Source organism: Emys orbicularis, chromosome 6, assembly GCF_028017835.1.
Source record: "Emys orbicularis isolate rEmyOrb1 chromosome 6, rEmyOrb1.hap1, whole genome shotgun sequence".
NCBI classification, from domain to species: domain Eukaryota; kingdom Metazoa; phylum Chordata; order Testudines; family Emydidae; genus Emys; species Emys orbicularis.
In genome coordinates, this window is record NC_088688.1 from 64,601,925 (window position 1) to 64,623,250 (window position 21,326).

Sequence of the window (21,326 nt, forward strand, 5' to 3'; positions counted from 1 at the left end):
ATTTTGCCCCAGCCTACTATTAATTGCAGGTGGGGAGGTATACCAAGGGTAAATGCATTTGACATTTTGGAAGGGTACAAAGCACTGTCAGCAAACTTTAACTTTATTAATAGAGTCAAGTATCAGAGGGGTAGCCGTGTTAGTCTGGATCTGTAAAAAGCGACAAAGAATCCTGCGGCACCTTACAGACTAACAGACGTATTGGAGCGTATTCACCCACAAAAGCTTATGCTCCAATATGTCTGTTAGTCTATAAGGTGCCACAGGACTCTTTGTCTCTATTAATGGAGTTCGGTATAGTGAATTTCCCTTTTCTTTTTGGTTTATTTTTTGTTTTTTAGGATATGGTGGTAGTGATTGAGCATGATTGAGGGAATATTCTTGTGAAGATCCCAATGCCACTCTATTATGAGCTTTGCCCTCCTCCTGACCCCTTGATAACCCCAGTAGGGCTGCAGCAGCCATGGGAAAGAGGTAAAGTGATAACAGGAGTGCTCCTCAGAGTCAGCTTGAGGCACCAAGGGGCAGGACAGGGAAACCTTAGGGCATGTCTACACTGGGAAAGTTACAGCGCCAGCAGTTAGAGCGCTGCTCAGAGAGCGCCAAAAGAAACCCGCTGTTGTGTGTTCACACTGCGCAATAGCATGTTCACACTCGCGGCGCTATTCGGAGTGGTGCACTCTGGGCAGCTATCCCACAGAGCACCTCTTTCTCTTTTGCCAATAAGACTTGTGGGAAGACGGAAGGGGTCGTGGGGCATCCTGGGTCCTGTCCCAATGCCCCGTGATGCATTGCTTCGCATCCCAACAATCCCTGTGCTTCCATCCACAATTGGCGCCATCTTTCAATGGTTTGTGTACTGTGTGCCCTGCCCTGCCTCTTTCTGGCTACAGCAAGGAACGGTTTAAATACAGGCTGAGCAAGTGCAGAATGACTGTGACGTGTGCATTCAGCTGTTTAAAAGCCTGCTGGCGATGCCTGTATGGGAAGCTGGACGTGGCCGATGACAATATTCCTATGCTTATAGCCGCGTGCTGTACACTCCATAATATTTGTGAAGGGAAGGGTGAAAGCTTCACTCAGGGCTGGACCACAGAGGCTCAGCGCCTGGAGGCTAAGTTTGAACAGCCGGAGACCAGGGCTATTAGAGAGGCACAGTGCAGGGCCATAAGGATCAGGGATGCTTTGAGGCAGCAATTTCAAGCTGAAAGCCAGTAATATTTGTTGCTATGCTCATGATTGCAGTGCTTGTAATGCTAGGAGGTGATTGGTGCACATGATGCAAGAAGGGGCCTTAACATAATTATATGTTGCTTTGCAGTGCTCCTTTTGCTTTCACTTAATAGAATAAAGATTGCTTTCAAAGAAACACAATTCTTTTATTGAAAGACAACAACCAGAGGAGAGAGTCAAACGAAAAAATTCATCAGCAGAGTGGGGGACGGGGGAATGGAAGGAATGGGGGAATGGAAGGTCTAAAGAGGAGGAGGGGTCCCGGGATGGCTACAGATTTGTGTATGTCCAGGGATCATACCCAACCTTCTCCTCTGGAGTACGATGCAGTGGATGCTATACTTCAGCAGGGCCAAACTGCAGATGGATGGGTGTTGAGTGCAGTGGGTATTGGGAGTCCACGCTGCTGGACTGTGAGGACGGAGGAGTGGAATGCTGCGGGTAGAGAGTGGAGCCAAGAGGCTGATAAGAGTGTATTGGCGATGGGGGGAGAGCGCATGGGAAAGAGTTTTGCGACAGTGGCTGCAGGGGAGGGCGGACGCAGAGCTGCTCAGTTTGAAGAGCTAGTATTGCCTGGAGCGTGTCCGCTTGGCACTCCATAACTGTTAAGAGCCGCTCCATGGCTTCTTTCTGGTGTGCCGCATTCTCCTTTCGTTCCCTCTTCTCACTGTCCCGCCACTCCTTCAATTCCTTTTTCTCGGCGGCCGAGTGCATCATAACCTCACGCACAAAGTCCTCCTTAGTTCTTCTTGGACGCTTTCTAATTCTTCGCAACTATTCTGCCACCGATAAAGAGGGAGGCTGTGCTTCCAAGATCATCTCTTTGAAGTGTAAATGCAACATTTTACAGAAGCAGTATTGTTTGCAACACAGACAACACTGTTTCAATGCTTTAAAACACAGCCAGTACTCACACACCTGTCACTAACTGGCTGAATAAGCCACAAGACCCCCAAAATGGTGAGTAGCCACAGGGGCAGGGTAAATCATTCTTCCCGGACCCTGCTGTACACTGGGCACGTGGCTCTTGGGCACTTGGGAAGAGCCAGCACTGTAGGGGGTGCCTGATAATCATTCCTGTCCCCACACTTTCCACAGGTGGTGATCATTATGGAAGATATCTCGCTGCTGAGGGTGAGCAGGGAATCAAGGGAGGGTCTTCTCCAAGCCTGCGGCTTCCACCCTGGCCCCTATGCAGCTAGTCTGTGTGCAGCTATGGTCTTGCCCCCTCTCCCCCCATGACAGCACAGTGGCGCAGGAAAGTTACCGTTAATGGGGCAAGAAACAAAGCAGCTCTGCTGAGGAACCTGCGGGAGCGGATTTCCCAGTATTTCCACGAGAGTTTCCTGGAGATCTCTGAGCGAGATTCACATGAAGTGAGGGAGTGTATGAACAGCCTGTTCTGCCGCTCAAACTAGGCATGAGGTGGGAGACAAGCCTGCTTTCTACAATCCTACTGCCCCCAACAACTCGCTTCAGCAATTCCCAAAAATCAGATCCACTTACCAGGGGCCTCCTCTCCTGTTTGTGCTTTGCCAAGATCCAATTGCTGTGACTGGCTAGGCTTCACTGGGTTCACTAGGCTTCACTGGGTTAGAAAAGAGCTCCTGCCTGCATGCATCTCTGGCCTCCGAGTCATCCTCTGCCTCTGGTTTCCCCTCCCCCTCTTCATCCAAGATTGCCTCCTCCTGGCTCGGTCCACTCTCGACTGGCAATGAAGCCAACGAAGTATCCACAGGGGACTTCACAGTGGACGTGGGTTCACCACCAAGTATCGCATCCAGCTCTTTGTAGAACCGGCAGCTCGTGGATGCAGCACTGGAGCGGCGGTTTGCCGCCCGCGCCTTGTGGTAGGCATTCCGCAGCTCCTTCACTTTGACCCTGCACTGCAATGTATCCCGGTCATGGCCCTTTTCTATCATGCATCTAGAAATCTGTCCATAGGTATCATAATTCCGACGGCTGGAGCGCAGCTGTGACTGCACTGCCTCCTCTCCCCAAATGCCAATGAGGTCCAGCAGCTCGGCATTGCTCCAAGCAGGGGATCACCTGGTGCGTGGAACAGGCATGGCCACCTGGAAAGATGCATTGAGACCACTGCATGCATCACCGAGCAAACAGTAAGGGAACTTTCAAATTTGCAAAGGAATGTACGGGGTAGGGGTGATGGTTGGTCAACTGAGGGCAGAGCAGTAGAGTTCGAACCGATGGCCAGAGAGGTGAGAACAGGCATTGTGGGACACCTCCTGGACGTCAATCGCAGTGCTGTAATCACCATGGTGTCTACACTGGCACTGCAGCGCTGTAGCCAGGGCGCAGAAAACGCCTCTTGTCGAGGTGGTTTTTTTAGAACGCTACATCTGTGCAGTTTCTGCGCACTAAGTGGCTTGGTAATGCGTACACCTCAGGAGTTACAGCACTCAAAGCTACTTTACTGGGCACAAACTTGCCAGTTGTGGTGTTTAGATGCTGCTTGTAATTATTAGAACTGGGAGCACTGGCTGTTGGGAGTCTGAAAGGACAGGAAACAGGAAGGAGGGGGGGAGGAGTTGAGGAGGCTGGGAGAGTTACAGAGTGTGCAGCTACAGCTTGGAGAAGAGACTTGCACTGTAAATAAAGTTCTGTTGAAGTTGTTAATACTTTGCCTGGTGGATACAACATTTTGGCGACGAGGATGGATCTTCTGCCTCTGAACCCACCTACACCCTTTCTGCAAAGCCCAGGTGAGCCTCCAATTGCTTTTACTGCCTGGATCTGTATGTTTGAGACTTATCTGCTTGCAATCAGTGCTACAGAGATATCTGAAGTAAGAAAGCGTGCTCTGCTAATCCACTGCCTTGGAGCAGAAGGGCAGTGTATATTTTACACTTTTCCCCTTGCAGATGATAAATATGAGACTGTACTCACTGCATTAAAGAACTTTTTTGTGCCAAAAGTGAATGTAGTAGCTAATCGCTACAGATTTTGCCAGCGTGAGCAGAAACCAGGGGAGACTATAATGCAGTATATGGCTTCCCTGAGGAGTCTGATTGTAACTTGTGACTTTGGGAATATGGCAGATGAGATGATTAGAGACCAGCTCATTGAGAAAACAACAATGCTTCATGTAAGAGAACGCTTACTTCTAGAACCACAACTTACACTAGAAAAAGCAATAACCATACTCAGATTGAGTCAGCTACAGCTGAAGCCAAAATAATGAGCCAGGGTACAAGAGGCCCAGTCCAGGCTGTGACTCCTTTGCAGAAAAGTTCACTATCACTGCAGACAAACAATTGCAAAAGGAAAACTAATGAAAAGCCACTGAATCAGCGAATGCAAAATACAGTAAAAGCATGCTTTCGCTGTGGATCCCCACAACATCTTGCAAGCTACACAGGATGTCCAGCAAAAGTAGCTCAATGCAATCATTGCAAAACGATTGGGCATTTCGCTAAAGTATGTCGCAGTAGCCAGTTCAATCAACAGGTGCATGCAGTTACAATATCAGATGTTACTGTGCTGAGTATAGACAGAATCACTACTGCACATATTCCAGAACAGATAAAGTGCACTGTAAATGTTTCTGCCATACCGTCAGGCAAATCACACTCTATTCAGCTAATGTTGGACACTGGCTCAGCAGTATCTATACTACCTGATTCCATCTATTTGCATTACTTTAAAGATGTGCCTCTTACTGAACCCAAACTTCACTTGGTATGCTATTTGAAAAACCATATTCCAGTACATGGCTGCCTACCAGCAATAGTTACTTTTGGTGATCGCTGTGTAACTGCGGAGTTCTACATTGTCCACAAAGGCACTGCTATCCTTGGCAGAGATTTATTAGCTGCTTTAAATCTCAGGGTAGTTAATGGACGAATTGATCTTCCTCAGCAAAGCACTCTTGCGGTACACACACCAGTTTCAGCTGGGACCCAACTCCAGGTTGAGGAGAAACTCGGCTGTGCTTATGGGTTTCTGCATAAAGTTAAAATGCGGAATAATGTGTTGCCTGTACGACAGAAATTACGGCGCTTACCATTTTCAGTCAGGGAAGCTGTTTCAGAGGAACTTAGAAAACTTGTTCAAAAGGACATTATTGAAGAGATTAACTCCTCGGAATGGGTTTCACCTATAATAGTGATGCAGAAGAAGGGTGGAGACATTCGCCTTTATGTGGATTTAAGGGAGCCAAATAAAGCTATTGTGATTGACAGCCATCCTCTTCCTCACATAGAGGAAGTATTTGCAGAACTCCGTGGAGCAAAGATGTTTTCTACTCTTGATTTGCAGAGCGCATACCACCAGGTTATGTTGCATGAAGATAGCAGAGACCTCACAGCATTTATTACACATGAGGGACTATTTCATTTTAAACGTGTTCCATACGGTCTCGCATCAGCCCCAAGTGCCTTTCAAAAAATGATGTCATTGATTCTGAAGAATCAACATGGAGTTCAGTGCTATTTGGATGATATTATTGTGTTTGGAAATACTACTGAGGAGCATGACAATAACCTGCAGTCTGTACTAAACTGCATCAGCAAAGCAGGCCTCAAGCTCAATAGGTCCAAATGCAAATTTAGACAAACTGAACTCTCCTTTCTGGGGCATACAATTTCACAGGCTGGACTAAAACCTGATCCAGATCATATCCTGGCAATTTCAAATGCTCCTCCTCCAACAGATTTGCAAACCTTACGTTCCTTCTTGGGTCTTACCTCCTGGTATGCAAAATTCATTCCCAATTATGCTTCTGTCATTGAACCGTTACGAGAATTACTATGGAGAAGTTCAACCTTAGTGTGGACAACGGATGCACAAGTTAGTTTCGAAAGGGTGAAAGACTTGATTGTACATAGTCCAGTACTTGCACTATTCAGTCCCGCATTGCCCACAATTGTAACTACTGATGCTTCTGATTATGGACTTGGGGCTGTCCTCACACAACTTCATGAGGACAACACAGAGAGGACTGTTGTATTTGCTTCAAGGACACTAAGTAATGCTGAGAGAAAATATTCTACAGTTGAAAAAGAAGCACTTGCTTGTGTCTGGGCTACTGAAAAATGAAGAACTTACCTGTGGGGCCGCACGTTCAAGTTGCGCATAGACCACAGCCCTTTGACGATGTTGCTCACCACGAAAGGGCTGGGAAGAGCAGGATATCGTATTGCTAGATGATCTGCAAGACTACTCTCTTTCAATTATGAACTGGAATATAAGCCTGGAAACGAAAATGTGGTAGCTGATTGCCTTTCTCGCCTGCCTTTGCCTTCACCAGATGGTCCACCAGAGGATGAGGATGTAGTAGTTGCGCTTATTACAAGCACTCTTACTGCAGTTACAAGAGAACAATTTCAAGCTGCTTGTTCAGCGTGTCCAATTCAACAAAAACTACGGGAATTTCTGACAAAGAGATGGCCCAGTAACCCTAAAAACCTTGACCCAGTTTTGCTGCTTTATTTTAGAGTTCGGGATGAACTTTCTTTGCTCGATGGCTGTGTGCTACGAGGTACACACCGGCTACTTGTGCCAGAAGCATTACAGTCAAAACTCATACACCTGGCACACGATACTCATCAAGGAATTGTCAGAACCAAACAACGACTACGGGATCTGTATTGGTGGCCAGGGATGGACTCTCAAACTGAAGCACTCATAAAATCCTGTCACTTGCCAAATGCATGATAAGACAGCAGTGACATGTAACCCTCCATTACAGCCTGTTCCTCTTCCTGAATCTGCATGGGAAAAAGTGGCGATTGACACTGCTCCAATTGACTGTCGTTGTGCCATCACTTTAATAGACTATTTCAGCAAATGGCCTGAGGTAGCGTTTACATCGCAAATTTCTTCTGCTACAGTAATTAAGTTTATCTCTTCAGTTTTTAGCCGGGAAGGTAACCCCAAAGAACTGGTTTCAGATAATGGTAGTCAATTTACTTCCCTGGAGTTCGAAACTTTTCTAGCAGAGAGGAACATTTTACACAGGAGGTCATCCCTATAATACCCTCAAGCCAATGGAGAAATCGAACGGTTTAACAGAAGTTTGAAAGAGAGTTTGCAAACTCATGATCAGTATGGATACAGCACATGTCAGACTGCAAGGCACCTGGAAGGGCGATTGTGGATACCCTTCACTACTGATTTCTTGCAAGCATACCGGGCTACACGACATGCCACAACGCAAAGATCACCCACAGAGTTACTTCATGGGAAACAGATGACTACTAAACTGAACATTGCTGGATTGTTAAAGGCACGACCTGATGCCCCAAACAAGGATGATGTGAGAAAGACAGTTGAACAGAACCAAGCAAAGTCTAAGGCTTTCACAGACAAACGGCGGGGTGCTAAGGAACCAAAGTTTGAGTGTGGTTCCTTTGTTAGAATACGAAAACCTGGAATCTTACGCAAAGGGGACCATAAATTCACAGCTCCTCTTAAAATCATAGAGAAGAAGGGACCTTACACCTATCGACTTTCTGATGGGCGGGTATGGAATGCTTCTTATCTTGCACCTGCCTATGCACCAAGAGGAGATTATGCCAATACCCAGTCTGCATTGGATGACTTCACTGTAGAACCAACACAACAAGACATTGCACTGGAACCGGGGCTTGAGAGACGGCCTGTCAGACTCAGACGACCACCTGCCTGGACTAAAGACTATGTTATGTAGTATCTACAGTGTTTTCAGTGTAATAGTCCTGCCAACAGTATAGTGTCTTGTTTCATATTTGTTCCTGGGGTTAGAACAACAATGTTTATTTTAATTTGGAAAGTTTCTTAAGAGAGGAGGGAATGTGGTGTTTAGATGCTGCTTGTAATTATTAGAAGTGGGAGCATGGCTGTTGGGAGTCTGAAAGGACAGGAAACAGGGAGGAGGGGGGAGGAGTTGAGGAGGATGGGAGAGTTAAAGAGTGTGCAGCTACAGCTTGGAGAAGAGACTTGCACTGTAAATAAATTTCTGTTGAAGTTGTTAATACTTTGCCTGGTGGATACAACACCAGTGTAGACGGGGCCCTAGACTCCACACTCCACTTTAGGAAAAGGATCTGCAAAGGAGGATCAGAGAGGTGTTCATTACCCCATTCATCAATGAGTGTTCTCGCCCAAATCTACAGAAATCCTGTTGTGGCACCCCAATTTTCAGGACAAACTCCCAATACAGATGGATTTTAGATCACTTTTAAAGTTAAAAGCAGTTCCTTGGTGGTACACATTTGAGGACCTATGATCAATAGGTTTCTTAGCTACAGACCCAGTAACTCTATCAATGGCCCTGATATGGCATAGAAATTTGAGACAATTCAAATATTCAGATGCATTGTGGAGCCCTTTCAAATACTGTTCCTTAAACAAAAAGCTCTGCCCTTGGGGCAAAACTTCCAGATGGAGCCCCTTTGCATTCTGCTTCAGGACAGAGGCTGAAGGCAGAGAGTAATGTGCACAATAGACCCTCAAAAGTCTACCAAGGGTGTGATATGAACTCATGATCAGTATGGATACAGCACATGTCAGACTGCAAGAAGGCACCTATCTTTGCTTAGCAATCCACAAATAAGAACTCATCTCCTGGAGTCAAGTGGCTTAGGTACCTAAGGTGTTTCTTACAGGAGTGAGGGCTTGTCTACACTTAAAACACTACAGCAGCACAGCTGCACCTTTGTAACACTTCAGTGTAGACACTAAATATGCAGATAGGAGGGATTTTCCCAACAGTATAGATAATCTACCTCCCCAAGAGGCAGTAGTGAGGTTGACAGAAGAATTCTTTCATCGACCTAGCACTGTCTACACCGGGGATTAGGTCAGTATGGCTATATCTCACAGGGGTATCGATTTTTCACACCCCTGAAAGATGTACCTATGCTGAAGTAAATTCCTAGTGCAGACCAGGCCTGAAATTAGGTATGCCTTGCACCACACAAAACAGCTAGAGGTAAACTAGCTGGTATAGCTGCCACCTTACAACACTTAGCCTGGTGGTTAGCACACACACTTGGGATGTGGAAGACATTGAGTTCAATTCCCCTAGCTACAATGGGAAGGATTTGAACAATGACCTCCCATTTCTCAGGAGCATGCTCTAACCACTGAGTTATCATATAGTCTGATGCAGAGCTCCTGCAATCATCCAACGACTATTACATATTCATAGTTAGAGAGAAAGACTGACTCAATAGCCCAGTGGTTTAGAGACCTAGGGTCCAGTCCCCTTGCTCCAATCCACTCTTCTGCTAGTTATCCTCAGTGGAACAGCTTCAATAGGAGAGACTGAGGGAGCATCATATCAGACTATCCCATAGCCCAGTGAACACTACCTTCTCCTCCGGACTGATTTTGAATAGGATCTGCTCCAGTAGGCAACCTCTGAGCATGCCTATCTAATTGGCCCTACCCATGATTTAGGCAGACTAACACCTATCTTCCCCTGGTTCATGAAATCATCCAGGGGCTTAGGCTGGAAATGATATCTAGAGGCAGTAGTACACATGCCCAGAGGCAAAAAACTTAGGCACAGCAGCTACTTTTATCCTGAAAATTTAGGTGTTCAGTGAATCTAGGTGCTTATGTAACCCACACACCTCCTGGGTGTGGTATTCTGTCCCATCTTGTGGCTGGCAGACGGGAGGGGGGAGGGGCGGGAAGAGAGAGAGAGAGAGAGAGAGAGAGAGAGAGAGAGAGAGAGAGAGTGTATGTGTGTGTACACGCGCTCTGCTCTACAGCCTTAGGTAACAGCCAGTTGACTTTTAGCTCATGCGGTAGAAGCAAAGGGAAAATTACTTTTCACCCTGCTGATAATCACACCTTTTTGTCAACTATTGGAAATGGCCGATGTCCACCTTGATTGCATTGGCCTCGTTAGCACTACAAAAGTAATTTTCTCTCTCTTGCTATTTACCCCTTCTTGTCAACTGTTGAAAATAGGCCACTTCCTCCGTAATTGAATTGGCCTCACTGCCCCCTCTCCCTCCCTTGGTAAGGCAACCCCCATCTTTTCATGTGCTGTATATATATACACACACTGCTTACTGTATTTTTCACTCCATGCATCTGATGAAGTGGGTTTTAGCTCATGAAAGCTTATGCCCAAATAAATACGTTAGTCTCGAAGGCACCACAAGGACTCCTCGTTGTTTTTGCTGATACAGACTAACACAGCTACCACTCTGAAACCTGACAGAATGAAAGGTAACTGTTCCACTCTATTCGGCCCTGGTGAGGCCTCAGCTGGAATACTGTGTCCAGTTCTGGAGAGTCCAAAGGAAAGCAACAAAAATGATAAAAGGTTTAGAACACCTGACCTAGGAGGAAAGGTCAAAAGAACTACGTATGTTTAGTCTTGAGAAAAAGAGGAACTGAGGGGGTCTTAATTATTAAGAGCTGTTACAAAGAGGATTGTGATCAATTGTTCTCCCCGCTGATGGTGGGGGGGGGGGAGGGCAAAAAGTAATAGGCTTAATCTGCAGCAAGGGAGTTTAGGAAAAACTTTCTAACTGAAAAGGTAGTTAAGATCTGGAAAAGGGGTCCAGGGAAGGTTGTGCAACCCCCATCATTGGTGGCTTTTAAAAACAGATCAGACAAACAGCCTGTAAGGGATGGTCTAAGTTTACTTAGTCCTGCCTCAGTACAGGGGGCTGGACTTGATAACTTCATGAGGTCCCTGCCAGCCCTACATTTCTATGATTCTATGTCAACACCTAAGTGTTTGTGCTCATAGTCCCCACAAGTCCATTAAAACCCAAAGTGCAGTTACAATCACTCTGAAAGTGTAAGGGTAAATGTAAGTAGGACTATAGCACAATAAGCAGTATTCTTTGTATAGGTATGCATACATGAAGAATACTTAAAAATTATGCAAATTAATTAATCCATTTTCTTTTTATTTTTCATATCAGACTGATGTGCTCTGGGCAGTATCTGAATTACACATGCAAAAAAAGCTACATTAAGAAATCATTACAGTTGCAAAGTCAAACACTCAAAAGTTAGGAAATGCAAGACCAGTTTTAGTTTGGCTCCCTTTTCCATATGCATTATGCTACTGTCTTTAATTACATGATCACCACAGGAGCCTCTGCTTCATTCAGTGCACAGGCTCACCCTGCTCTAGGGATAAATCAGACTTGTGTAATAAGGGAGGCTATTGGCTGAAGGACCACTACCTCATTTGTTGCAGAAGTTAGAAGGTCTTCAGTGAATAGGCAGGGGAGTACAGGAAAAGAAATAATGTCTCCCGAGTAGGGCAGATAAATGCACCTCTGAAGAACAGAAGAGATCATCCATTCCTCATTTTCAAGTTAGTGACTATTATGATAGCACATCTTCAAATGAGACTGTAGGGTGAGCTGCACCTGAAGTCAATGGAAGTTGTGATTTGAACATATAAAGTGCTATATAATGCTAGCCATTTCAGATTGGGCACTGTGAGAATTAGTTGATACTTCTGCTTTTAATCTCAAGCCTCACTTCCCCATCTGTAAAAGAGAGGTAATACATCCTCATGTCACAAGGATGTTACAAAAGTTAGTTCGTACTATGGGGAGGAGCCCAGAAAACCTCATAAAGAAGTTAATATTGTAGTCAGAGCAGGGTTTGAATAGTGTGCTGTAAATTAGATATGGGACCAAACACTGAACCAGAAGAAAACAAGGAGTGAACACCATTCATCCCATATACTGAAAAGTTCAGGGGGAGAGGACCCCAGTGTTATCACATGTGTATACCTTATGAAACAGCCTTTAAGCACAAGGTAACTGAATTAGGTTGCCCAAGCAAGCGTATATTAGTATTTTTCAACTTTGTGTTTTACTTTTCAGCCTTAATGTTCTTTAGATATATTTTGTGTGTGTGTGTGATTTCCTAGTTGTTTTTAAAAAGGAGCAAACAAATTCCATCATAGGGTATACTGACACTCACAGGGTTCATTGGCAGTGTAGGAATGTTTTGTATCTACTACCACCTCTGGCACTTGCGGTAATAAAGCAAATTAGCGCAGTAGTAGCCTTGCTGTAGAGCAGAAGGGGAATGACACTTTGCCACATGATTTCACAGCTATTTGCTGACCAAGGAATGGTGACTCCACTATGCACACATAGAATACCCAGAAAGCTCCTCTTATGCAAGTTATCCCTATATTACACAAAGTTTGCTTCCTTAGAGTGATGTCCTTTCTTTCAAGTAGTATTTCTTCATGTCACAAACCCAATAGCCTGGAGCATCCTCAAAGTTTTGTATGCATTCCAATTATCCCCTTTTCTGCATTAAACACTTTAGAACACTGAGGCAAGGCTTAACATGTTCATTCTTCTGTGCATCCCATCTGACTCCCAACTTCAAGAGCAAATTTTTTCAGGTAAATGTTGACTAAAAAACCTGAAAATTTGTCACACTAACTATAATTACAGTATCAGATTTGAATGAGTCATTTTTGTTAGTCTTCTGCATTAGACCATCTGTGTTAAGCAGTGTACAAAGTAGATTTAACTTGCCTGTAAAACTTGGATCCAGGTGTTGCTGTATGAAGTTTTACACTGACAGGTCATCTGACACTGACAGGGATGGAGAGGGAAACAATTATCTGCCCCCATTTTAGTATGCAACTTTAACTACTGTGTGCTATCAGGTGCCCCCATTGTAAGGTCATTATAGATGTATACATGGTTGTGACAGTGACATTCAAGTATTATGGAAGAGGTGGAAACTACCTCAACATGTCATCTGTTCCTCCCAGCCCCAGTACCTTATTTTTTCTATTCCAAGTAGGACACTTGAGGAAATCTGACAAATTGCTGGAAACAAATGCTGCTGTGTATCTATAGCTGCAAAGCAAATTGTACTCATGCTTTTCAGCAAGTTAGATCTGACTGAGTGATTTCTGAAGCACTCCTAAAAATTCAGCTTTTCAGATGCTTTATCTTCCTGCCTTGACCTCCCTCTTCACTCCCTTATATTTCTAAAAGCAGCATGATCTAGTGAGCTCAGGGGGCAATTAATAGTCTAGTCCAAACTTTGCCACTGCCTTGCTCTTTGGCCTTGGCAATTCACTTAATTTGTCTCAGATTCCCCACATGGTAAGTAGGGATAACATCTTAGCAAAGATATTTAAGGATTAGTCAGTGTCTCTACCATGCTTTGAAAAATGTGACGTGATCAATATTGTAATGCAAGCCATTATATTGTGAGACGCTCCTACTGAGTCCAGGGGTTATTAGGAATGTTTCAAATTGCTTTTAGCTAATAATTTAGGTTTTAGAGAAGTCATTTAATATGCTCACTTTAAGGCAACAACCTATTTATCCATACTTGATGTGACATTGCACTCCATGTTTTTATAAAAATATATGTATAAGCGTGGAGATGATGTAACTGGAATATGCTTTATGCAAAAGGTCTTTTGTAAGGTATCATTACAAAGCTTATAATCTACTGAGTGTGGTAATCCTCTTTGTATGAATGTATCATTCTTGTATCTGAAACTAGGAATATGAAATATAACCGAGGTCCCATTGTAATTATGCAAATTGTGGGCCGTTAATGGTGGTTTGGAATCTTGATGGCTCCCATTAACCAGGACAACTGGCTGTAAATGTCTGTTTACTTGTAAGACTTCCTGTATACATATAAAGAACAGGAGTACTTGTGGCACCTTAGAGACTAACAAATGTATTAGAGCATAAGCTTTCGGATGCATCCGAAGAAGTGGGCTGTAGCCCACGAAAGCTTATGCTCTAATAAATTTGTTAGTCTCTAAGGTGCCACAAGTACTCCAGTTCTTTTTGCAGTTACAGACTAACACGGCTGCTACTCTGAAACCTGTATACATATGTACGCCAGCAAGTGGGTAATGAAGTCTCACAGGACATGTGACCATGTCACCTGAACTGGAATCCATCTTTAACCTGGTGCTTTTCCATTTAGAAGGAGGGGTGGGAACCCAGAGAGAGACAAAGGATTCCCGCCTTGTGCCAAAGCTATTAAAGGGGGGTGGAACAGAACAATGGGGACTGCAGTCATGAGAAATCCCCTAGTTGCCACCTGAGCTGGAACTAACAAGAACTGTACCAGAGGAAAGGATTGGGCCCAGACTAAGAAGGAGTCTAGGCTGTGAAAAATCTCTGAAGGTGAGATTTACCTGTATTCAATTTCTTAATGTATTAGGCTTAGACGTGTGTGGTTTTGCTTTCTTTCACTTGGTGACTTACTTTATTCTGTCTATTATTACTTAGAACCACTTAAATCCTACTTTTTATTCTTAATAATCACTTATTAGTGAACCCAGAGTAAGTGATTAATACCTGGGGGAGCAAACAGCTGTGCATATTTCTCGATCAGTGTTACAGAGGGCAGACAAATTTATGAGTTTACCCTGTATAAGCTTTATATAGATTAAAATGGATTTATTTGGGGTTTGGATCCCATTGGGAGCTAGGTGTCTGGGTGCTGGATACAGGAGCACTCGCTAAGCTGTTTTCAGTTAAGTCTGCAGCTTTGGGGGGTGGGGGGTTTCAGACCCTGGGTCCGTGTTGCAGCAGGCTTGCGTGTCTGGCTCAACAATGCAGGGGTTTGGGGGCCCAAACTGGCAGAGAAAACAGGCTCAGAGGTAGTCTCAGCACACCACGTGAGAGTCCCAAGGGGGTCTCTGTGACCCAACCCATCACACCTGACATATGTATGGTTTATGAAATACTGTAATAAAAGCTAAGATGGCCCTCAAAGATCAAACAGTTTGACAGACAGTTGTATTCATGGCCTTACAACTAACTACACATCACACTGCATATTGTAAGTATTCACTGTAAGTATAGTGGTTAGAAAGGGCATATGCAGGAATTTAAATGTGGCCCCTCCCCCAAGAAGCTCGCTGTCCCCCCCCTCCCCACCTAATCTGGGAATGAGCTTGCTGCCCTCTCCCCTCCCCTGCCCCAGCAGGAGGTTTCCCTTCCCTGCTTCTGTGACCCCAGGGCCAGAGAAGCTCTATGCCCCTAATGATTATTGGGAAGCATGCCCCTACTTGCCCCCCCCCCACCCCCAAGTGGTTAGCCTTGTGCTTCATACTGAAGAGCACCAAGTTAAATACTGACACAGAGCTAAATATTCACTTTAAGAGTTCTTAGCACTGAGTACTCCAAGAAAGAAGAAGTTATGTTTCCTCTTTGTACAAACCACATTTCTAATCAACATTTCAGAGGAACTTAATGAAACTTCTAAAGGGTATTAAGTAATTCATTAACAATGTTCACTCAACCTGGTATGAATAATTAGCAGTAGTATAGATATACACATTAATGTCAGTACTCTATAGTAAAAATTCCAAATGATTAATAAAACAAATATATAATAACTGAATTATTAGAAACAAACATTGAATTTTTTCCTTGAAACAAAAAGGCCATCAAGACGTCAACAGTTCTGGTGCACACAAGTCAAGGCATGCATAGGAAAAAAGTCTTAGAAAGATGGAAAACAAAAGATTTTTCAAGAAAAAATAAATACCACTTTTCTACTATCTTTCTCCCTTCCAAAATATCAATAGGAGACGGTATAAGTCAGCAGTAAGTGTGCACAGACTAATGATGAACAACTATTTCTGGGGCTGATCTACCCACAGAGGTAGTTGACTTTTGGCTTCAGGGTCCTCATATTCTAGGTTCTCTAGCTTTGAGTAGGGCACACCAAAGACGGAGGCGGGTTACTAGAAATGTAGCATGGGGAAAAAAAAGTCAAGTCAGAGAGGAGAGGTGCTATGCTTATATTTTTGGCAACAAGATCTTCTAAATACAGTTGTTTAAAAATAGGTCTACAATTTCATGCTAGTGTGATTGCAATCTTAGATTTCTTCCTAACGTGCAATAGCCTCTAGTCTTACCCATGAATCATGATGAATGCCACCACCAGGGAAAGTTTTTCAACAACTTTGCATAACCACACTTTGATGTTAATCTCACTTATGTTTACCTTAGTACTTCGCTTTCCTGAGTCAAATCATTTAGAGTAAAGCCATGCCAGCACATGTCCCTTCAAACATCTCTCTCAAAGCCAATAGGTGCGGGGGACACTGTGGAGGAAGCATGCTCAGCCCTGAAGGCAAGAAGCATCATTTGTTACTACACAGAACATTTTTGCCTGATTAGTATCGGCTTAGATGTGCTTAAGCCGTCTTTCCAGAGTACTAGGCAAATGATGGGGGATTTCAGCCCTTTGTTACTAACGGGGGGTAGGGGGTGTAGAGTTTTTAAGGACACATGCACCATGAAATAGAAATACAGAATTTGCAAAACATTTGCTTAGCCTGAATTAAGAAATTCTTCATAGCCTGTGCACAGCATCTGCAGCCATTTCACCTTGCAAGATATGACATGCTAGACAACAGCACAGAATTATAGATGGTAACTTAGTATAGAATTTTTTTTTCAGTGAAAAAACTAGGCCTACAGCATATTTTAAAGGAAGCAACAGTATAGTCCAGCAAGCCCACTAGACCCCACTACAAGTAGTAAGAATTGAAGGAAGTGGGAATTCAGCCAAATCAGTTTTATGATGGAGAATACATGATAGGGTGTGGTGGTTGGAAAGATTTAATCACTTTGTTTGATATGTTCACTTTATTTAAAAAAAAAAAAATGGCAGAGCCACAAGGCATGTCACCCTAGAAACATGACATGAAGGTTTTCCTGACACTTCACAGTGCTAGGTATTCTGACACAAAGTGTCATGTGTATCTCCAGCAAGCACTGAGAAAGCATCAAGTGTAGAATCTTGATTTAATGAGGTGACAGAAGTGTATCACATATACACAGAACAGGAACTTCAACACTGATGGACACTTTGAAAGAAGATTCCCCAGCATTACCTGCTAGAAGCAAAGAGCAGAGTTGCTGAAGGGATAAAGTCACACACAGAAAAGGTCAATACCAAAGTGTCAGAGATAGATCCAATTACAAATCCACACATGCACAAAACACTTTGCCTTTTTCCCTCCTCAACATTGTAAGGTCAACCCACATCAGAAGTCAATTTCCAATACTTCGTTAGAAGCCAAATTTTCCTAGACTTTGGTTCTATTAACACAGCACCTGGCCACAGTCCAGGACCCTGTTGTGCTAGGTGCTGTAAAGACACAGAACAGAGATAGTCCTGCCCCAGAGAGATTGCAATTTAAGTACTCCCAAACAGGCTGAATAAGTGTTGCATATCTGGCACAAATACCTTGCAATGCCAGCTCCAAAAGTGCCATGTGAACGCCTGTTCTCACTGTCTGGTGATGTTGTAAATAAGAAGCAGGCAGCATTATCTCACATAAATGTAAACAAACTTGTTGCTCTTTGTGATTGGCTGAACAAGAAATAGGACTGAGTGGACTTGTAGGCTCAAGTTTTGCATTGTTTTGTTTTGGAGTGCAGTTATGTAACAAAAAATAAATCTATATTTGAAGTTGCATTTTCAAAATAAAGAGATTGCACTATAGTACTTGTCTGAGATGAACTGAAAAATACTATCTAAATATAAAAATATAAAAGTGAGCAATGTACGCTTTGTATCACTGCTCTACAGCCAAAATGCTTCTGAAATAAATGTAGTCAAACGTTACTAATTCTGGGTCACTGAGAACGAAAATGATGCTTAAAATTGTTGATTGGCTCTAGTTTTCAAGATATGCTATTGGGTCAGTATATACAACCCTTGACTTGGGAATGGCGGAGGATAAGTGAGTTATAAAGGGAAGGGATCTCAATTTAAACCAGAAATGACTAAAATACATCTTTGACTGGATCTATGAATAAATCTATGACTGGGTTTGGACAGTACTTGCTTTTTAGGCAAAACAATGAATGATGCAATCTGAAGCTGGTATTGCATCATACATGATAGGAATTGCATCATGTTATTCCTAGAAGTCATGGATGATGCAATCATAACGAAGCTTACATCACTCTGCTGAACAAATTGCCCTATATCAGCTCTAGAAATCACGCAGTGTCGTGCTCTCTTATTTGTCAGTGTTTGATTTTGCAAAGGGACACATTTCTGTTTAGCCAAAGTGAGCAGAGATGCCTCGTACTTGTGTGAACAGTGCAGATAACTTCTGCTATGTTTGTGGTGAAGTGACTTTTGCATCACAGAAGCGCAGTATAACCACTATGGTTAAGAAAGCCTATCACCTTTATTTTGGCTGCAAAATTGGAGATCAGGACAAGAGGTGGGCCCCACACATATGCTGCAAGACTTGTGCAACAAATCTTCGCCAGTGGTTGAACAGGAAAAGGAAATCTATGCCTTTTGCAGTGCCAATGATTTGGAGAGAGCCAACAGATCATACCAGCAATTGTTACTTCTGCATGGTGCCTCCAGTTGGGAAAGGTGTGTCAAAGAAGAAAAAGTGGACTGTGCATTATCCAAACATTCCATCAGCTATACGCCCAGTACCCCACGGAGAAGGACTGCCGGATCCTGATGCACCAGAATCATTCTCACTTGAGTCAGACGAGGAAGAGGATGAAACTTCTGGTCCTGAGCCATCAATGTCACAGGACCCACATTTTCTCCCATCCTCCTCCTCTGAACCACACCTCATAACACAAGGTGAACTGATTGACCTTGTCAGGGATTTGGAACTACCCAAGAGTAAGGCAGAGCTGTTGGGCTCCAGACTACAGCAGTGGAATCTCCTGGCAGGTGATGTTAGGGTTTCCATGTTCCGTGACCGTCAAAAGGATCTTGTCCCATTCTTTTTCATGGAAGGTGATCTTGTAGCCTGCAACAACATCGATGGTGTGATGGCAGCCCTCAACATCGTTCACGATCCAGATGAGTGGAGACTATTCATTGATTCATCGAAGACGAGTCTTAAAGCTGTTTTACTGCATAATGGCAATGTTTTGCCATCAATTCCAGTTGGTCATGCAGTCCATATGAAGGAAACCTATGACAACATGAAACAACTTTTGAGGTGCATAAACTATGACCAACATCAGTGGCAGCTTTGTGGCGATTTGAAGGTTGTTGCTCTCTTGCTTGGTCTGCAGACTGGATACACAAAGTACTGCTGTTTTCTCTGCGAATGGGATAGTCGTGCAAGAGATTCCCACTACATCAAGAAAGATTGGTCACTCCGACAGTCATTGGAGCCTGGGAGGAAAAGTGTTCAGCATCCACCACTTGTTGAATCAAGGAAGATTTTGTTACCACCCTTACACATCAAGCTGGGTCTGATGAAGAACTTTGTCAAGGCCATTGACAAAACACAAGCAGCTTTCAAGTACCTCCGTGGAAAATTTCCAAGGTTAAGTGAAGCTAAGATAAAGGAAGGTATCTTTGTTGGTCCTCAGATTCGTGAACTTCTTCGAGATGATGCATTTGACCATGCACTGCGTGGAAAGGAAAAGACAGCATGGAAAGCCTTCCAGTTAGTGGCAATAAATTTTCTCGGAAACAACAAGGCAGACAACTACAGGTTGTTGGTGGAAAACCTCCCAAGGCATACAAAAGCCTTGGTTGCAACATGTCACTAAAGATACATTTTTTGCACTCTCATCTAGATTTTTTACCACCGAACTGCGGAGCAGTGAGCGACGAGCACGGCGAGCGATTTCACCAGGACATTGCAACAATGGAGAAACGCTATCAGGGCAAATGGAGCCCATCAATGCTTGCAGACTATTGCTGGACAGTGACAAGAGATGCTCCATTTAATGAATACAAGAGACAAGCCAAGAAGCGCCGAGTAGACACTGAATAGGACTAAACTATGTACAGAATAGTTTTTTGCCTTTTGTTTCATAATAAATTTTATTTATATAACCCTTTTGCTGATTTTTAAAGTGTTACATAAACAGGACAGGTGAAATATTATCATGTAAAGCAACCATAAACACATGAAAAGACCTAGGTTTACAATTTATGATTAAAACTCTACTATCTACACAATATACATAGACATAAAATGTAAAAACTTAAATATCTTAGAAACAGTAGCCAATCAGTTGTTTTAATTGTCATATTTGAATTCAGCACATCAAAATACATAATAAATAGCACATTTTATCTCTGAAGCAGACGACTTCTCAAAAATTGTAGACCAGTGTATTCTGTGTTGTAACAGAAATCAATACATTTGAAAATTTAGAAGAACATCCAAAAATATTTAAAAGTTTCAGTTGGTATTCTATTGTTTAAAAGTGCAATTAATTGCAATTACTTTAATAGTGATTAAATTTTTTTAGTTAATCGCACGAGTTAACTGCGATTAATCAACAGCCCTACTAAAAACAGAAAATTGAGATAAGGTAGCTGTTAGTGAAGTTTAACATCAAGATTTAACCTTAATGGAGAAGACACCACCAGTAATTTAATAGTGCCTGGTACTTTGCAGCACATAAAGAAGGGATTGATCTACATCAGTAGGGAGCCCAACAGTCTGCCCAGAGACCTTAATAAGCCACACAAAAAACTATGAGATGGGTACAACTGTAAGCACACCCAAAGCCTCAGTAAGCAATACTATGTGGATACAAAACAAAAAAAGGGAACATATCCCACATGTTCCTCTGCACTTGATACCCTAATCTAGATAATACACTTTCATATCCAAATACATAGGGATCTATTCAACACAACTCTGTGCATATTCAGTTATCCTATTCATTTTGTTAGAAAAATACCAAAAATACAAAAATATGAGCTTACCTTCAAGTTTAGATCCATATTGGTATATTCCACCAGCAAAGTGTGGCAAGGCAAACACAAGTGATCCCAATCCTATCATAAATGATGAAAAGGCAAGCCATCTTGGTTTGTGCCCTCTTTCTCCAAAGAAAGATACAAACAGCGACAATACACAAAAAGCAATGTCATAGCTTGCAGAGATGACACCAGTGAGGGAACTGTTCAGCTCAAAACGTTTTTCAATAGTGGAAATACTAACATTTACTAGGCCATTCACCACAATACCTATTAAAAAAAAGAGAGAGAGAGAGAGAGAGAGAGAGAGACAATTAGACAAACCAAATAAGTATTATTTTCTTGAAAAACTACTGTGTAATCTTATCACTGGATCATGTGCAAGTTCAAATTCAATCTTGCCATTCAATCGCTCAGCT

General features: G+C 43.1%; 1 protein-coding gene across 1 annotated transcript in view; it reads right to left on the reverse strand.

Moving 5' to 3' along the window:
* LOC135880515 (solute carrier organic anion transporter family member 4C1-like) overlaps window positions 1-21,326 on the reverse strand; it is a 104,858-nt gene that overhangs the window by 73,433 nt on the left and 10,099 nt on the right. Inside the window, exon 2 of the mRNA XM_065406831.1 lies at window positions 20,914-21,177. Coding sequence (XP_065262903.1) covers window positions 20,914-21,177 — 264 coding nt within the window. The remainder of the gene's footprint in view (window positions 1-20,913; window positions 21,178-21,326) is intronic.